The 17,507-nt window shown below is 34.6% G+C and overlaps 1 protein-coding gene across 1 annotated transcript in view; it reads right to left on the bottom strand.

Moving 5' to 3' along the window:
* The window catches only part of LOC136038864 (uncharacterized), a 204,878-nt gene extending 189,484 nt beyond the window's left edge, over window positions 1-15,394 (bottom strand). The window contains exons 1-4 of the mRNA XM_065722318.1: window positions 15,256-15,394; window positions 9,285-9,351; window positions 7,164-7,197; window positions 2,923-3,004 (exon numbers count right to left, since the gene is read on the bottom strand). Of these exons, the coding sequence (XP_065578390.1) occupies window positions 2,923-3,004; window positions 7,164-7,197; window positions 9,285-9,347 (179 nt within the window). The 5' untranslated portion in view covers window positions 9,348-9,351; window positions 15,256-15,394. The remainder of the gene's footprint in view (window positions 1-2,922; window positions 3,005-7,163; window positions 7,198-9,284; window positions 9,352-15,255) is intronic.
* Between the last annotated feature and the right edge of the window lie 2,113 nt (window positions 15,395-17,507).

Raw genomic sequence — 17,507 nt, 5'->3', positions numbered from 1 at the left:
TCCTATACTTAGATTTACGTGGATGGGATGTTGGCTGAAATAAACACAGCATGCGCTGAATCTTGCATTAGTTAAGCTTTTCTATTCTGAATTTTGGGCTGATTAAATTTTACTAAGATGAGTTTTGGCGGGTGAAATTTTTTGTGGTTGAATTTTGCTGAGCTGAGTTAGGCGTGAGCTGACTTTTCCCCAGTTTTAAGTCTACGTGAGTTGAGTGTTTCCGGTTAAAGGATAGGTGGATTGAATCTGGCAGGGTTTTTGTTGGTTTAATTTAGCTTGGCCGTCTGGCTAAACTGAGTTTAAATGGGTATAATGTTGCGTCTTTGAACAGGGGTTGAATTTTGTGAATTGGGTTTTGCATGCGCCACCGGTGAAAAATTCTAGTCAGAATCTTGGCCCAATCATGTACCCAATGAAACCCTGCCCTGCAATCTTGAGGTATTTATAATTCATACAAGGTCGTATCCAGGGAGGATAGGGGGTTTGAACCCCTCCCCAAACTGTTTATCCGACTCGTAAAACCGTAAAAAAATGAACATAAACAATTTGTATGCGTTTTTCTAAAGTTTTTATTTGTACCCTCTCCCCGAATAAATCCTTTTGTAACCCTTCCCTCTAACCCAAAAAAAAAATCCTGGCTATGACCCTAGATCCATCCTATGTTTCCTTTTCCGTAAAATTTGCCATTTTCATGTTTTTTTTTCTGAATCAAATCCCATCGGATTTTTATTTGAATTAAATTCTTGTATTTTTGCTTTGCTTTTTTCTTCTTTTTATGTGATGTGTCATCAGTTTGTTTGACCTTGATCAGGGAATCTATCCGAAAAGTTTGAAGACCCTTGATCTAAAGTAATTATTATTATGGTAACTTCCTTGAGAAGAAAAAGGGTAAGCAGGTGATATGAACACCTGCTCCTATTAAACGATCCTATTATGATAAGCGTCGAAAGGCTTTTACTGTAAATATCAGGACATTCACAATAAGAATTTGAAATGAAATTATTACTAAATGACTACGAAGGACATAAAAATAAAAACGTTCTCTCCCCTGGACCCATCTTAGGTCTTTTCGTATATGGAAATCCTTATTTTGGTGTCAGTTGGGTAAGGAAGAGGGAATTTTCTGTCCAAGATTTTTTTTTTGCAACCTCCCTAAACTTGAAAAACACTTCTTTTTCATACTGGTCAGTTTAACGGAACGCACTCAAGAGCTAGGCTGTGAAACATATAACAGAAAACGGCTTTTCTTCCTGGATCCGTTATGATTTGCTTATTATGAGTAAGAAAACTATAATGTATGCATATTTTCATTAAATATTTCATATATAGAAGCGGTTAGGGGTTAGGTTAGGCTATTTAATAAAATACGTTCTGCGCGGCCTGCCTCTCATAATTCTTAGTCGAAGTTTCCATAATTTTGTTTCTAAGTATTATATTACCATTATGTTTGGTAAGTCAAACAGACAAGTACCCTTTCTTGTATTTTCATTGAAGGATAGCTTTTTGGTATTTTATAGAAACAAATTATTAAAACACTAAATCCCCGCTCTAAATTTTGAAAAATACAACTTCCCCCCTCTAATTTTTGTGAAATACCACCACTAGGTTTGTTGCAGAATTCTTTTTTTTTCCAAAGTTTTTTTGTACCCTCTCCCCGAATAAATCCTTTTGTAACCCCTCCCCCTAACCCAAAAAAATCCTGGCTATGACCCTAGATCCATCCTATGTTTCCTTTTGCGTAAAATTTGCCATTTTCATGTTTTTTTCCATTTGCATTTTCCATTTCCATTTGCAGAATCAGAGTTTTCAAGTTTATCTTACTTTCTCCTTAGTATTGCCGCGTTGAGCCGTCAAAAAAAAAAAAAAAAAAAAAAAAAAAAAAAAAAAAAAAAAAAAAAAAAATTTAAATTGAGTCACTAAATTTAACAAGTTTTTTTGTGCATAAAATTAAAATTAAGCAGTGGTCAAAGTTTGTAACTTGTAACCCCTCCCACGGGGACTTGGGGGAGTAATTTGTCCCCAAAGACATAGTTATAAGGTTTTTCGACTATATAATAAAATGGCTATCTCAGAATTTTGATCCGGTGACTTTGGGAAAATAATTAGTGTGAGAGGGGGCCTAGGTGCCCTCCAACTTTTTTGGTCACTTAAAAAGGCCACTAGAACTTTTCATTTCCGTTAGAATGAGCCCTCTCGCAATATTCTAGGATCACTGGGTCGATACGATCACCCCTGGAGGAAAAAACAAACAAACAAACAAACAATCACGCATCCGTGATCTGCCTTCTGGCAAAAAATATAAAATTCCACATTTTTGTAGATAGGAGCTTGAAACTTCTATAGTAGGGTTCTCTGATATTCTGAACCTGATGGTGTGATTTTCGTTAAGATTCTATGACTTTTGGGGGGTATTTCCCCCTATTTTCTAAAATAATGCAAAATTTATCAGGCTCTTAACTTTTGATGGGTAAAACTAAACTTGATGAATCTTATATATTTAAAATCAGTATTAAATACAATTCTTTTGATGTAGCTATTGGTATCAAAATTCCGTTTTTTAGTATTTTGGTCAAAATTGAGCCGGGTCGCTCCTTACTACAGTTCGTTACCACGAACTGTTTGATTTTAAAAAAAATGACAGTAAACAGAGATCATATTCACTAAGCACGTAAGCTTCAGGCCTGTGCTCTATTCCCCCGAAGTCATCAGATTTTTCTGACTTCCTGTATAAGTTCTTATATTCTCAAGCAAACTTCTTATTTTTCGTGCTTTAAGTGCTTCTCTCCCTTCCAACAATCATTTAATTGAAATATAAGAGCAAATTAAAGTTTGTCCAGGTTGACATATAAGGATGAACTCAGTATAAATTCTGTTCTTACAGCCAAATTAAAAACACAAAACCAATATAATTAAATTACTTACTTTTTGCATAGGCTAGCTGCTTTATCCCAAGAATGTCTCACATCAAAATACCTCAAGCAATGTAGGCCGTGTCTTTCCCAACCTGGATAAAAAAAGCAGTTAAAAAACAATAGTCAAAATCAAGGTGAACTGACAATAAGGAGCGACATTAAATTTAAAACGAACAGAATTTAATCCGTATATGAAAAGGGCTGTCCCCTCTTCAACGCCTCTCTCTTTACGCTAAAGTTTGACTCTTTCTCACGACTCTGTTTTCTTAAAGCAATAAGAGCATTAGCGTAAAGAGCGAGGTGTTGAGGAAGGCATCAAACAGGTTTCTTGGTCATTCCAGAAATGCCCCTTTTCGTAGAAATTATTTCCTAAAAATCAAAAGACGCGGAAAAAAGCCCCTCGATAATTCCCCCGGAACATCTTCACATGAAAAGTTTGGCAAAGAGAATGTAAGACAGCTAACAAGAATTTTATATAGTAATTCTATCACATCCCCCCAGTGTAAAATTCTTCTGGAATATTTACCTCGCAGAAGTTTCCCTCCCCAAAGAAGATTCTCCCTATAGAAATCCACCCCTGGCACACAGCCCCCCAAAGAAATGTCAGTATACTTCCCAATAACAAATACTGTACGTGAACAATGGGCGCATTTCATAGCTCACAGGTCTCTGCCCGCAGACTGGGGGGGGGTCATTTTACACCTAAAGACACAATTATTTGATCTTTCAACTATACTGAACAAAACGGCTATCTTAAAATTTTGACAGGATAATCTTGGGGAAAAATGAGCGTGGGAGTTGGTCCAGTTGCCTTCCAATCTTTTCGGTCACTTAAAAAGGGGACTAGAACTTCTATTTTCCATTCGAATAAACCCTCACATAATCTTCTAGCACCATTATTGCGATATAAACACTCCTGAAAAAAACACACACACACATCCGTTACCTATCTTCTCGCAACAATAGCAACATTCCACATTTTTGCAGATAGGATCTTGAAACATCTAAGGTGGGGTCCTATGGTATGCTGAATCTGATGGTGTGATTTTCATTAAGATTCCTTTAATTGTAGCGTGTGTTTCCCGCTTATTTCGAAAATCAGGTAAATTTTCTTAGGCTCGTAACTTTTGATGGGTAAAACTAAACTTGATGAATCTTATATATTTGGAATCCCCATGTTACGCTGATTCTTTTGACGTATCTATTGATATTAAAATTCCATTTATATAAACTTTACCCCCCCCCCCGTAATGTGCGAATATATAACTCAAATTATATTATTATAGAAACTAAAGGTTATATGAAGGATATATTTAATTAGGATTAACCCAACTTCAATTCCTCAGGGTTCATTTAATTAGCAAGTACCATCTTTTTTGTAGTTCGCTGCACAAGCTTAATCAAATTGACAAGTCTACCCAGTTCACGGTTTCCCCGTATTTTGTTCAAGCAAATCATTTGTTTCTGTATTATTTTTTTTTTATTTCGACTAGAGGAATTAATGAATTTCCTGATGATAAAATTTGGCTCCATCCCTTACTTCTCAAAGTATATTCCTATAGCAGTCCTGGATTAGGATCAGGTAAGTGTGTGCATTGGGGCCCTCAGACCCTTACTTTCTCAAATATCGATGTTGTTTATAATTCGCCAGGTTCGTTTCTTAATTTTTCCGTATAAACCGTTCTGGTACATGTCTGTTAAACAGGACATCCTCAAGAAGTGAGGGTACGTTAATCCTAATGACATATACTTAAACATTATTATAATATAATAATTTAGAAACAAAATTATGGAAACTATGATAAAGAATTGTGAAAAACAGGCCGCACAAAATGCATTATATTAAATACTTAACCTTGCCTAACCCAACCTAACCTTACCCCTAACCACCTCTAAATATTAAGTATGTATTTAAAATATATCTAAGTCGTAGTTTTCTCACCCAAAATAAGCAAATCATAACCGATTGAAACCGGTTTTGGCAGATCTTAGACAGGGTAATTCTTAAAGATGTTCTGTTTAACACACAAGCAACACTGTTTTTTTTTTTTTTTTTTTTTTTTTTTTTTTAGAATATGTCCCTCGAAACCTTAATAAATTCCTGTGTACACTCGCGTTCAAGTTGTACAGAAGATTTGTTTTCTTAAATATTGCTGTCTTGATCGCATGGGAAAAAAAGTTGCTCAAAAAAGAAAATAACGTTCAAGTTATCTTTGACAAAGCAAAGGAAAAATCAATCATTATCATTTTCAAAGTCATCGTAGTTGCGTGCAGGTCCCGTTAGTAGGTTATGTGCTTGTAAAAATTGCGTAATTGCGTGAGGAAAAAAAATGTCGTAAGAGGAAGCGAATTTTTTAAGGAAATGTTCTCTTGCGGCGACAATTCTACTCTTTCTAAATTAAGAAGTATCTAAACGGCTTTCGCACGGCGTACGTAATTTTTATGTTAAGTGACTAAGTTACGTTAGGCATAACTTTTGAAACTTATACAAGCCATCGGTGGGGTGCCGACTTTCAGTAATCACAAGCACAAAGTGGCAAGTGCCACGGGAGGTGGAACTGTTTGGCATAAGTGGCGCTCCAAAATGTACACAAGTGGCAGAAATTGGGTGACCTATCGAAAGTCCTTTGATACTAGATTAACGTAAAAATCCATAAAACCATATAATCATCGCCTAAAATCTTCGCAATCATCCAAGACCGTATCAAGGGGGTTAGGGGGAATATAAACAAGTTCTTGATTGATTTTTAAGTTTTAGTAACCCCCCTTCGAAAAGAAATTCTTTGTAACCCCGACCGACGAAAAAGAAAATTATGGATGCGACCCTGCAATCATCAGAAGCAAACTATACAAAACTACCCAAAATTTTTGATGCGTTTAAAACAGAATGTACACCCCCCCCCCCCGAAAAAAAAATCCTGGACGTGACCATATAATCATCATAAGCAAACTAACCAAAATCAAAAATATGGAATGGATAGATAGGTTATTTTACGCTTGAAAGGCTTTATAAGAAAATATTATAAATTAATTTTTGAAATCTAATAACTACTTAACCAAAAACTCTATCTTGTGCTACTTTATTGACTCTTTCACTGTGTAATGTAGACTTAACGCACAATTCTAGGACGAGCCTGAGTCTACTTGGACCTGCCTACATTACCGGCAAAATGTGCTCTACATAACGTAGCCTAAATAATAGTGTGAAACTTCGACGGCGAAACACCAGTCCACTCGCCCGAGGAACTCTATTTGGAAATGTTTCAACTAAAGAGGGTTATGTAATTTTTGAATGTTTTAAACTTTTTAGCATGAATCAGCTGGATTTTGATATAACTTTTTTTTTAATTTTAGCCGAAGATTGAAAATAATAGCTCCCCTCCCCAAGATGTAGAAAGTACTTTTTTGTATCTTCATAAAAAAATCGTCAAACTCTTCCTCCCTACAATTTCGTCAATTTGTACTGCAGGAAGTCACAATTTTGCTTCTTGTGCTGAAATAAAACATGGTACTTGTGTCTTATAGCCAGTTCTGTCGAGAAGTGAAGTTTGGTTAATGCTAATGAAATAAAACAAAATATGACGAAAATATAATTCTTTATTAACAAAATTATGAAAACTACAAAAAAGAATTATGGATGGGGGGCCACCCAGACTGCATTTTATTGAATACGTAACCTAAACTAACCAAAATTTCAACTAAATATTTAATCAAAATATTCCCACCGAGCCGAAGCTAATATTGTCTGGTATAAAGACCATGAAAGCCGGTTGTTATCTCATGTTCGGGATACAAGATCTTGAGTGTGGTGGCTATAAGACAAAAGCACCCAGAACAATATAAGCAAAAACGCAAAAGTCTTAAATCATTAGCAGATAAGGGTCCGAAAATAGCTCCCCCTTCCTGTACACTCATGTTTAACCGTAGCTTTGGAGCCCTGGCCCTTGCGAGGATACGGGCTATTCAAATTTAATACATGCTATTTCATTAAAAACGGATTAAAACGAATCGCCAAATCCTTATATTTCAAAAATACTTTTGAAATACAGAAAGTCGATTTCATCAAAGAAAAAATGGAAAAAATCCTCGGCCCTGTTCGATGCGCAGCTAAGGATTGTGAAAATAGTAAAACTGATTTGTCCGTGCTCTCTCAAAGGTCTGGGCTCCAAAGTTGCAGTCAGACACGAGTGAGGGAAGAAGGGTTGGCTATTTGCATTGAAATTGAAAAGCGAATTGGAACATGTTGCTTACCTTCCAGGCACTCGAATGATTCTTCAGTAAAATCCTAAAAATAAAAAAAAATCCTTTAAAAAGGCTTCGTTAATTTTATAATCTCTAAACATTTTTAAATGAACTTACTCAAGAAATAATATGTATCCTGCTATGACAAGTGGTAGGCAGACAGATATTTTGGCTATATTCCAGAAAAAAAAATACCCAAGCAAGAACAACAACCAGAACAATTTGAAAACTACGAGATAACTTCCTTGAAACAGTGGAGCTGGAGTGTGTTCGTGCCTAGGACTTCAGTTGACTATAGCTAAACTGCATTAAACTTAAAGCATTTTACCCTTCGTAGTCAAAGTTAATCTGGCCATTATACCATCGAACTCTACTTGAACTTTTCGTAACTCCTGCTAGTAAGCAGGGCTGCCAAATACTCACATTCATTCTAAATAATGTACCATACTGACATAGCATCACTTTCGGCTGTCGGATCTTGTTGACTTGACTGTGGTCAAATCAAATGCCACTGTTCATGGTCCGAAAACACTCTAGTGGCGCAAAGGTTCTTGCAAATCCGATAACATTAAAGTTTTATAAAGGGAAAAATCTTCAATTGAGACATTGAAAAAATTTCAAAGAAAAAAATTCGATTAAATAAGTTAACACATACTAGAGAATAGCATAAAAAGATGAAAAAGATGCACATGTTTGATGACTATAGTTTTTTTCGTTTTTATTATTTTTTTTGTCAAGCTTTTGTTCTTTTTCCTTATGTTTTTATGTTATTTCCTAGTATGCTCATTGGTTTATCTAGAGTTTATTTACGTTCCAATTGATAAAAACTTTTACATATGAAGCAAAAATATCCGATTATTTTATCCAAATAATTATTTGTTAATTTATTTCAATTTTTTATGGCTTTCATTTGGCTGTTTTCTATTTCACTGGGTATTACAGTCTTAGTTAACAGCCTGTCACCACCTGTTGGATGAACAGATCCAGCTGAATCACTGAGTTTAATTTAGAGACAAAGAGAAGAATCTCCAAGAAATGTCCCACTACAAATATTTGAGAAAAAGACAAAATAGACGAAAATCCCCATACTTGGGATAGTATTTTTATACAATATTCAATCTAGTACTAGGATTTGAAAAATATGTCTTAACTTGGAAAACCCCCCGCTCAAATCAAAATAGTTGTGTTTCCGAAACATACAGTCGAATAATAAGAAAAAGAAGGAAAACTATAAAAACCCAAACTATGTAAAAAATAAATGATTTTTTTTAAAAAGTAAATAATAATATATTAATGATATATCAATAATGATTATTATTAATAACTAGCTGTTGGGGTTTTAACTGCGTAAAACTTGCGAATATAGAACATTCTTGGCTGTACCATTGTCTGTGCTTATAAATAGATTGTTAGGTTTACCGACTCTTGAACATGCAACATATGATTGTCCATGGGAAAAACAATCTGTATTCAGATCTATACCTCATTATTCTAATTATTGCCCTTGAGCTTTGTTAATGGTGATTGCTAATCGAATATTCCCTGTGTCCCCGTCGTCATTTATATATCCCCCTGTGCCCCCCGGTGTCCCCGTTGTTGTTGTTTCCCTGTGTCCCGGTCGTCATTTGTGTCCCGGTGCCCCAGTCTGTAATTTCTCTTTGAATATCGCGGTCGTCATTTATATTCCCTGTGTCCCGGTCGTCATTTGTGTCCCGGTGCTTTGTTGATGGTGATTGCTAATCGAACATTCCTTGTGTCCCGGTCGCTTTCTCTTTCAGTGTCCCGGTCGTCATTTATATTCCCTATGTCCCGGTGTCCCGGTCGTCATTTGTGTCCCGATGTCCCGGTCAGTAATTTCGTCAGTCGACAAACCTGACGTCAGTCGACATACAAACATGACGTCACTCGACACACAGACAACTTATTTTTATATATATAGATAGATAGATGTCCCTGTGTCCCCGGTCGTCATTTGTGTCCCGATGTCTCGGTCTGTAATTTCGTCAGTCGACAAACCTGACGTCAGTCGACATACAAACATGACGTCATTCGACACACAGACAACTTATTTTTATATATATAGATAACACCTTGCAATAATATATTACATAATAATAAAATATATATTACCTGAGCATTTACCAGCCAATTGTGATTGCTTAACAGCATCAAAAACAAAAATAAACGCCACATGACTCTAAAAAAAGAAAATGTTGGATATATTAATTAGAACTTCATAAGTATATTAATTACTAATATTAAATGAATTGTACAACCGAATTTATCGAAACCAACTTTAACAAAGTCCATATTAATATTTTCTGAAAACCATAAAAAGATTTTCCGAATTCTTTTTATTTTTTTCTTATGTTTGTTTCATGGACTTGGTCAAATGTGCCTCTGAACAGTCAGCGCAAAAGCAAATTTACTGGAGCCAACTTTACCAAGCCTATAGTAACATTTCCTGGAAACAAAAAAAGTCTCTAAATTCATTCTTTTTTTTGTAATTGTTTTATGGAATTGGTCAGATGGGTCTCTGAACAGTCTGCAAAATCAGATTTACTGAATCAATTTTACTATGCGTATACTAACATTTTCAACCAAGAATATTTCTTAAATTATTTCTTTTGTTTGTTTAATGGAATTGGCCTGATGGGTCTCTGAACAGTCTGTGCGAAATCAGATGTATTGAAGCCAATTTCAATAAGCTTATACTAACATTTTCTAAAAAACAAGAAAATTCTCCAATTTTTTTATTTTTTATTGTGTTTGTTCAATAAAACTTGTCAGATGGGTCTCTGATCAGTCGGCGCAAATTCAAATTTGTTAAGACCAATTTTACAAAGCCCATACTAACAGTTTCTAGAACCCAAGAATATTCTCTAAATTCCTTTTAATTTTTTATTATGATTGTACCATGAACGTGGTCAAATGGGCCTGTGAACAGTCTGAGCAAAATCAATTTTTTTAAGTCAACTTTACTAAGACCATACTAACATTTTCCAAAAGCTAAGAGGATTCTCTAAGTTAAGTAAAGCGCAAATTATGTTCTGGTCTTGAGAAGGCAAGGGGGGTTATCAGCCCTACTCGTGATAATTTTGTTCATTTTGACTCTGACTCTGTTATTCATTGTAATTTCTGTTCGTTTTCAGTTTCATTGATTTATTTAGAGTGATTAACGGTATTTTTACGCTGGGAAGATCATTTGACTTTATTTCGGATCATTTTTGGCTTAATGGAGCTCTTTACTTTTCTTTGAAAAACTTGTTTTGTGGAAGAAGTTTTCTAGATTAATTTCTGTCCGTTTTTATTGAATCCATAGTTTGCGTTGCTATCTGTATATTGGAGAATCTTTTTCGACAATTTTTAATCCTGACATAAACAGTACTTTAATTTAATTTTATCAAACAGTTCGTGGTAACGAACTGTAATAAGGAGCGACCCGGCTCAATAGTAAAAGAAACTCTAAAAACGAAATTTTGATACTAAAAGATATATCAAAAGAATCAAATTTTTATGCTGATTTTAAATATATAAGTTTCATTAAATTTAGTCTTTGTCATCAAAAGTTACGAGCCTGAGAAAATTTGCCTTATTTTGGAAAATAGGGGGAAAGACCCCCTAAAAGTCATAGAATCGTAACGAAAATCGCGTCATCGTATTCACCGTATCATACTACTACTGTAATACCTACTGTACCGAATACCCTACTGTAAAAGTTTAAAGCTCCTATCTACAAAAATGTGGAATTTCGTATTTTTTGCCAGAAGACCGGCACCTAGAGACCGGCAGAAGACTGGCACCTAGGCACCCTCCCACGCTCATTTTTCCCCAAAGTCAACAGATCAAAATTTTTAGATAGTCATTTTCTTCAGCATAGTCGAAAACCATAAAAACTATGTCTTTGGGATGACTTACTCCCCAACAGTCCCCGGGGGAGGGGCTGCAAGTTAAAAACTTTGACCAGTATTTACATACAGTAATGGTTATTGGGAAGTGTACAGACGTTTTTAAGGGGGGATTATTTTGGTTTGGAGGAGTGTGTTGAGGGGAGAGGGCTATGTGGGAGGATCTTTCCTTGGGGGAATATGTCCTGGGGGAAGAGAAAATTCAATGAAGGGGCGCAGGATTTTCCAGTATTATTATAAAAAAAAACAATAAAAAATAAATCTGAAAAAGTTTTTTTCAACTGAAAGTAAGGAGCAGCACTAAAACTTAAAACGAACAGAGATTATTACGCATATGAGGGGTTCATCTCCTCCTAAACACCTCACTCTTTACGCTAAAGTTTTTTTTTAGTAATTTTTTCAACTATTTATTTTACGACCTTTCTGAGTCAGAGGTCATTCTTGAAGAGTTGGGACAAAATTTAAAGTGTAAAGAGTGAGGTATTAGCGAGGGGACAAACCGCCCTCATATACATAATAAAAATATAAGAATATATAAGTTCGTTACGTAAGTTAATTCTTAAGTTACGTATATTTTTTTACTAATAAAAACGTTCGTTAAAAATTAAAAGCTCTAGTTGCCTTTTCAAGTAACCGAAAAATTGGAGAGCAACTAGGCCTCCTCCCCCGCCCCTTTTTTCTCAAAATCGTCTGATCAACACTAAGAGAAAGCCATTTAGCCAAAAAAAAAAGAATTAATCTGCAAATTTCATTTTAATAATTTATGTGCGGAGAACTCCTGAAGTCGACCTGAAAAACAAAACAATATAATTCCCAAAAGATTCTATCTATGCTAACTGATAACCTGGATACACTTCTCTTTTTACTTATTTAAATCGTAAGAGAAAATTTTTAGCTTAATGGAGCTCTTTACTTTTCTTTGAAGAACTTGCTTTATGGAAACAAATTTTTAAAGTAATTAAAAATAATAAGTTAGATAGAGCTTTATATGCAATATTCTAGATAGACAAATTACTAAAACATGTTAGCATTTAAAATTTCTTTAGGGGAGGAGGTAATCTTTGCTAAATACTTCCGAATGCAATTGACAATTGAGATCTTGGAGGGATTTGAGTCATGAGAATGAAACCACCATAAACGAACTCAGAACCTCAATTACAGAATTCATGATCAACAGCCCATGGTGATAATGGAATAAATAAGATAGCCTTTGAAACAAAAACAACCTAGAAACAATAGCGAATTTTTTTCCAAGAAAGTGGAATTCAATTCAATGGATGTTTCGACCCTACGTCTAAGGGCCGTCTTCAGCACAACACGAGAAATGTTTTTTTTTTAATGGCCTTATTTCAATGAAGTTCAACCAGGACCTTTTTTTTTAATGTTTTTTTACCTAAACTAATAAAATAGAAGATGTCACAGTTCAACTGCTCTCTCTCCATAGGCTAGACGTAAATAGCGACAAACACCACGCTGCCTTTCGTTATCAAACAAAAACATATATAAGAACTTACATAAAAAAGTGAAAATTAAAACTAAAATGTTGTGAAAAAAAATTCAAAACAGCCCTAGCATCCGTACTTCAACGAAGTTCGACCAGGTTGAACTTCGTTGAAGTAAGAATGCTAAGGCTGTTTTGAAAAGTTAAAACAAAAAGTTTGTATATGACCAGTGGCATCGTTGAGGGGGGCAAGGGGGTAGTTTCCCCTCCCACCAATAATTTGGAAAAAAACTATAATCTATTAAGTAGCTTTAGAACTATCACTCGTTTAAAGTGTCAAATTTGCTCTTTATTTTGAGTAGATATCTTTTTTTATTAATCCATACTCATTTTTAATAAAAAGAAAACGAGAAAAATAGTGATTCATTACACTTCATAATATGTTCCACATTAATATTTTTCCAATTATACTGTCTTTGAAATCTTATCATCAAGTAAAAATGTGAGCCTAGTTAATGACAAATTGAAAAATTTTCTATTCTTCCTGTTTCACCATATTTACTCAGGTCAATTTTCCCCCCTAATATTTAAGGTCCTTTTACTTCCTAAAATTTATCAGATCAAGATTAGATTCTCAGATTTTAAAACTGTCAAAAGTGGAAATGAATACGCCCTCTAAACCTGCAAATAGGCTAGGACAGAAATGGAATCATTGAAGAATAAGACGGTTGGGTACTTATCGGTTATATAATAGACACTCGGGAGGTGAAGTTCGATTAATGCTAATGAAATGAAACAAAATATGATGAATATATAATAGTTTAGAAACAAATTTGGGCTATATATTTGCACATTAGGGGGTGGGGAGCATAGCATATATTAAATGCGTAAACTAACCATTGCTGTATTTAACATATGCTTTGCTTCCCCTCCCCCCTCTTCATGTGCAAATATATAGCCCAAACTTTTGATAAAGCTAATGAAATTAAACTAAATATGATGAATATGTAATAGTTTAGAAACAGATTTGGGCTATATATTTGCACACTAGGGGAGGGGTAAAGCATAGCATATATTAAATACGTAAACTAATCATTGCTGTATTTAATATAGTCTATGCTTTACCCTACCTCCCCAAATATATAGCCCAAATTTGTTTGCATAAACCAAACCAAACCATACAAACTAAATACTTAAATAAAATATAGCTACAATTTATTTTGCAACCAAACCAAAGCTATATGTTTTGTATTAAGAAGTTGCTTGACCAGTTTCTGCTGGCATCATTCGCGAAAGAAATTGAATAGTGTCTATTATATAACCGGTAAGTACTGAAGGGAGATATACAGTGAATATAATTTCCAGAATGAAAAAGAAATCATTAAAAAATAAAATAAAATTATTGTTTTATATAATAAAATTCGTACTAAATATAGATAGACCAAATCGGTTGTACTTTGGTCAGCGAATTTGGTAGAGAGAAATTCGCATCAGGAATCACTTAATTGTTTTAATTTTAGTATCCAGTGTTTAATTGAAACTCTGATTCTCTTATTTGTCATTGAAAACCCTAATAAGCGCTGATAACGTCCTATTCCTTGCGTTTTGGATCGACATACTAACGCATAAATATTAAACTGCCACCATGTACAATACCATGCTGACTTATCGCTATCTTCGCCTTTCTAAATATTTTTTTTTAAACAGCTAAAAAAAAAACTGAGCAAATGTGCTAAGAATTATGACTGAAAATAGTCGCATTTCACACAACCCCAGCGCTGCTTGAAGGACATTTATCTCTTCATCAGCATGCTGTACGAAATGTATGCTGAGAATAGAATATAGTGATTAAAAAAAAATATTATCATATATTTTTATCATTCTTATATTTTTATATGTATAAAAAAATATAAGCACTTATATATATATATATATATATATATATATATATATATATATATATATATATATATATATATATATATCATGAAAAGAGAAATCACCAATGCAACAGCAAAAAAAAAAAAAAAAAAAAAAAAAAAAGAAGAAAAAAAAAAAAAAAGACAGAAGGAGAAAAGGAAGACTGTTTTCCTAAATTAGTGATTAATATAGACCAGCACTTGAATGAGGCCTTAACCCTACTCATCCATACAATCACATAGGTCAAACAGCATATATATATATATATATATATATATATATATATATATATATATATATATATATATATATATATATGTGTGTGTGTGTGTGTGTGTATGTGTGTGTGAACCAAAAATTTACGAGAAATGAGTACAAGCACATGAATATGAGAAATGAATACAAAAACAGTACAAAAAACATGAGAAATGGGTACAACAATTTTGAGAAATGAGTCTGATCTGGCACGATCTGAAACCAAAAAGATTCTGAAATCCGATTAGAATATTTTTTCTTAATCTGACCAACTAGCCTAAAAATGTTGCTGTCGTGGTGTTTAGTTCAGACAAGGTCATACACAAGACAATTACCATTTCTTCTATAGGCTTAATATCTTCTATTTCCCGGTAGGTTAGTACCCATACTGTTCTTAGCCTACACTTTTGGCTTTTCTTTGAAATTTACCAACCCCCCCCCCAGCGAAATATATATTTCTACCTGCAGGTCTGGGATTATGCTTGTTAATTGCAATCTTTGGTTAAAACAAAACTGTCTTGGCATAGCTTAGCTTCGAAACTAGACCTAGAATATTAAAAAAAAAAAGGGAACTCACAGACTAAAAAGAGCTTAAAGAGCCCAAAACAGGATATATGGCAATACAAAAATATCCAAGACCAAAAGATTTCACAACATATCCGAACTTGGCAGTCAAATTCTATGTACACTGGTACAGAAAATAGTTAAACTAAGAGAACGGTGATTCGTGGTACAGGAGTAGAATACCTGAAGAATCGCTTCAGGTAAACGCTGACGTCATTAAAGCGGTATTTCTTACTCCTGGTAAAATTGGTATAAAACCGGGTAGTCAAAAAATGTACCTCTATGGTATTATTTGATTGCCTTAAGAATTTTTCCGATTGTATGAACAGGCACCAGTATGCCTACCCTAAAGGCAAGCCTTAGTGTTAATAATTTGAATTTCTTTAAGGGGTTTCACACTTAGTTTGCTTCTTACGCACGAACACAGGAAGTGAACACGAATAGGTACATGCAGAGGGATTTTTCCGAAGGGAGGGTCTTTAAACTTGGAGACAAAAATTAGAATAAGGTAAAGCACATAAAAAGTATAGGCAAGAATTGAAAGTCATAGATTTTGATTTTATCTAATCCGAATATAGATTTTATTTAGATTTGAGACATCCATAGGGGCACCAATTGACGAAGCCATAACGGTGGGAGTGGGAGATTAAGCTGTATTTTCAAGATCTAGGACAAGGAGTAATTTTTTTATTCTGTAATTTTATTATTTCATGATTTTCTTTCAGCAGCGTAGGAAGGGGGAGGGGGGACCGCCTCGGGTGCCAGTAGTGGAGGGGTGTAAAACTCGAGAACCTACCGGTTTTATTTGTCTCTATTAAGAAACAAATATTTTACACTCACTGGAAAACAAGTAGTGGGTGACCGAAAACATTCGAGATATATAATTTGGGCTATATATTTGCACATTAATTACAGGGAGGGGCTGGGGGTTGGGTTAGTGTATGTCAAGCTACCACCACGCATCCATCCCTAACGTGCAATATATATTGCTAAAATGTGTTTCTGAAGCATTATATTTTTATCATGTTTTGGTAATTTTCATTAGGATTAACCTAACTTCACTTCTTGAGTGTTGGCGGTATAATACATAAGTACCGATTAAAAAAATTGAGCTGTTTGCCAAGAATCTTCACCGTTTAAAAATTTGTTGAATTTTACTTTATTTGGTACGTAAAAATAAAGAAAAAACTTTTCTTTTTTCCTTGAGAATTTTATATTGCAAATAACACTTTATCTTCAAATTTACTTCCCTCAACCTCTTCCCCTCACCAATGCTATTCTCACGCCCTCTCCCCTGCAATATTTTTGGCGGGCGTCCATGATTGAGTGGTTCAATTGCAGTCTAGGATTTTTTCAAACAGTTCGTGGTAACAAACTGTAATAAGGAGCGGCCCGCTCAATAGTAACCGGAACTCTAAAAAACGGGATTTCGACACCAATGGTTGCATCAAAAAAATTGCATTTTAATGCTGATTTTAAATATATAAGTTTTATCAAGTTTAATCTTACACATCAAAAGTTACGAGCCTGAGAAAATTTGCCTTAATTTAGAAAATTAGAAACACCCCTTAAAAGTCATAGAATCTTAACGAAAATCACACCGTCAGATTCAGCGTATCAGAGAACCCAACCGTAGAAGTTTCAAGCTCCTATCTACAAAAATGTAGAATTTTGTATTTTTGCCACAAGAAAGATCACGAATGCGCGTTTGTTTGTTTTTTTTTGTTTTTTTTTCTAGGGGCAACCATATCGACCCAATGGTCCTAGAATGTAGAGACAGGGCTCATTCTAACTGAAATTAAAAGTGACCAAAAAAATGGAGGGCACCTAGGCCCCCTCCCACACTCATTTTTTCCCAGAGTCACCGGATCGAGATTTGGAGATGGCCATTTTGTTCAGCATAGTAAAAAAAACCTAAAAACTATGTCTTTGGGAACAACCTACTCCCCACACTCCCAGTGAGAGGGGCTGCAAGTTACAAACTGTGACCAGTGTTTACACATAGTAATGGTTATTGGGAAGTGTACAGACACTTTCAGATTTTTTTTGGTTGGGGGAGGGGTTTAGAGGAGGAGGTTATGGGGAGAACTTTCAATGGAAGAATTTGTCATGGGGGAAGATAATTTCCATGAAGGGGGCGCAGAATTTTTAACATTTTTAAAGAACATTGAAAAAATGAATATAAAAAGTTTCTTCAACTGCAAGTGAGGAGCAGCATTAAAATTTAAAACGAACAGAAATTATTACGCACATGAGGGGTTCACC

This window comes from Artemia franciscana, chromosome 18, assembly GCF_032884065.1.
Source record: "Artemia franciscana chromosome 18, ASM3288406v1, whole genome shotgun sequence".
NCBI lineage: Eukaryota > Metazoa > Arthropoda > Branchiopoda > Anostraca > Artemiidae > Artemia > Artemia franciscana.
This window is presented reverse-complemented; position numbering and strand designations above follow the sequence as displayed.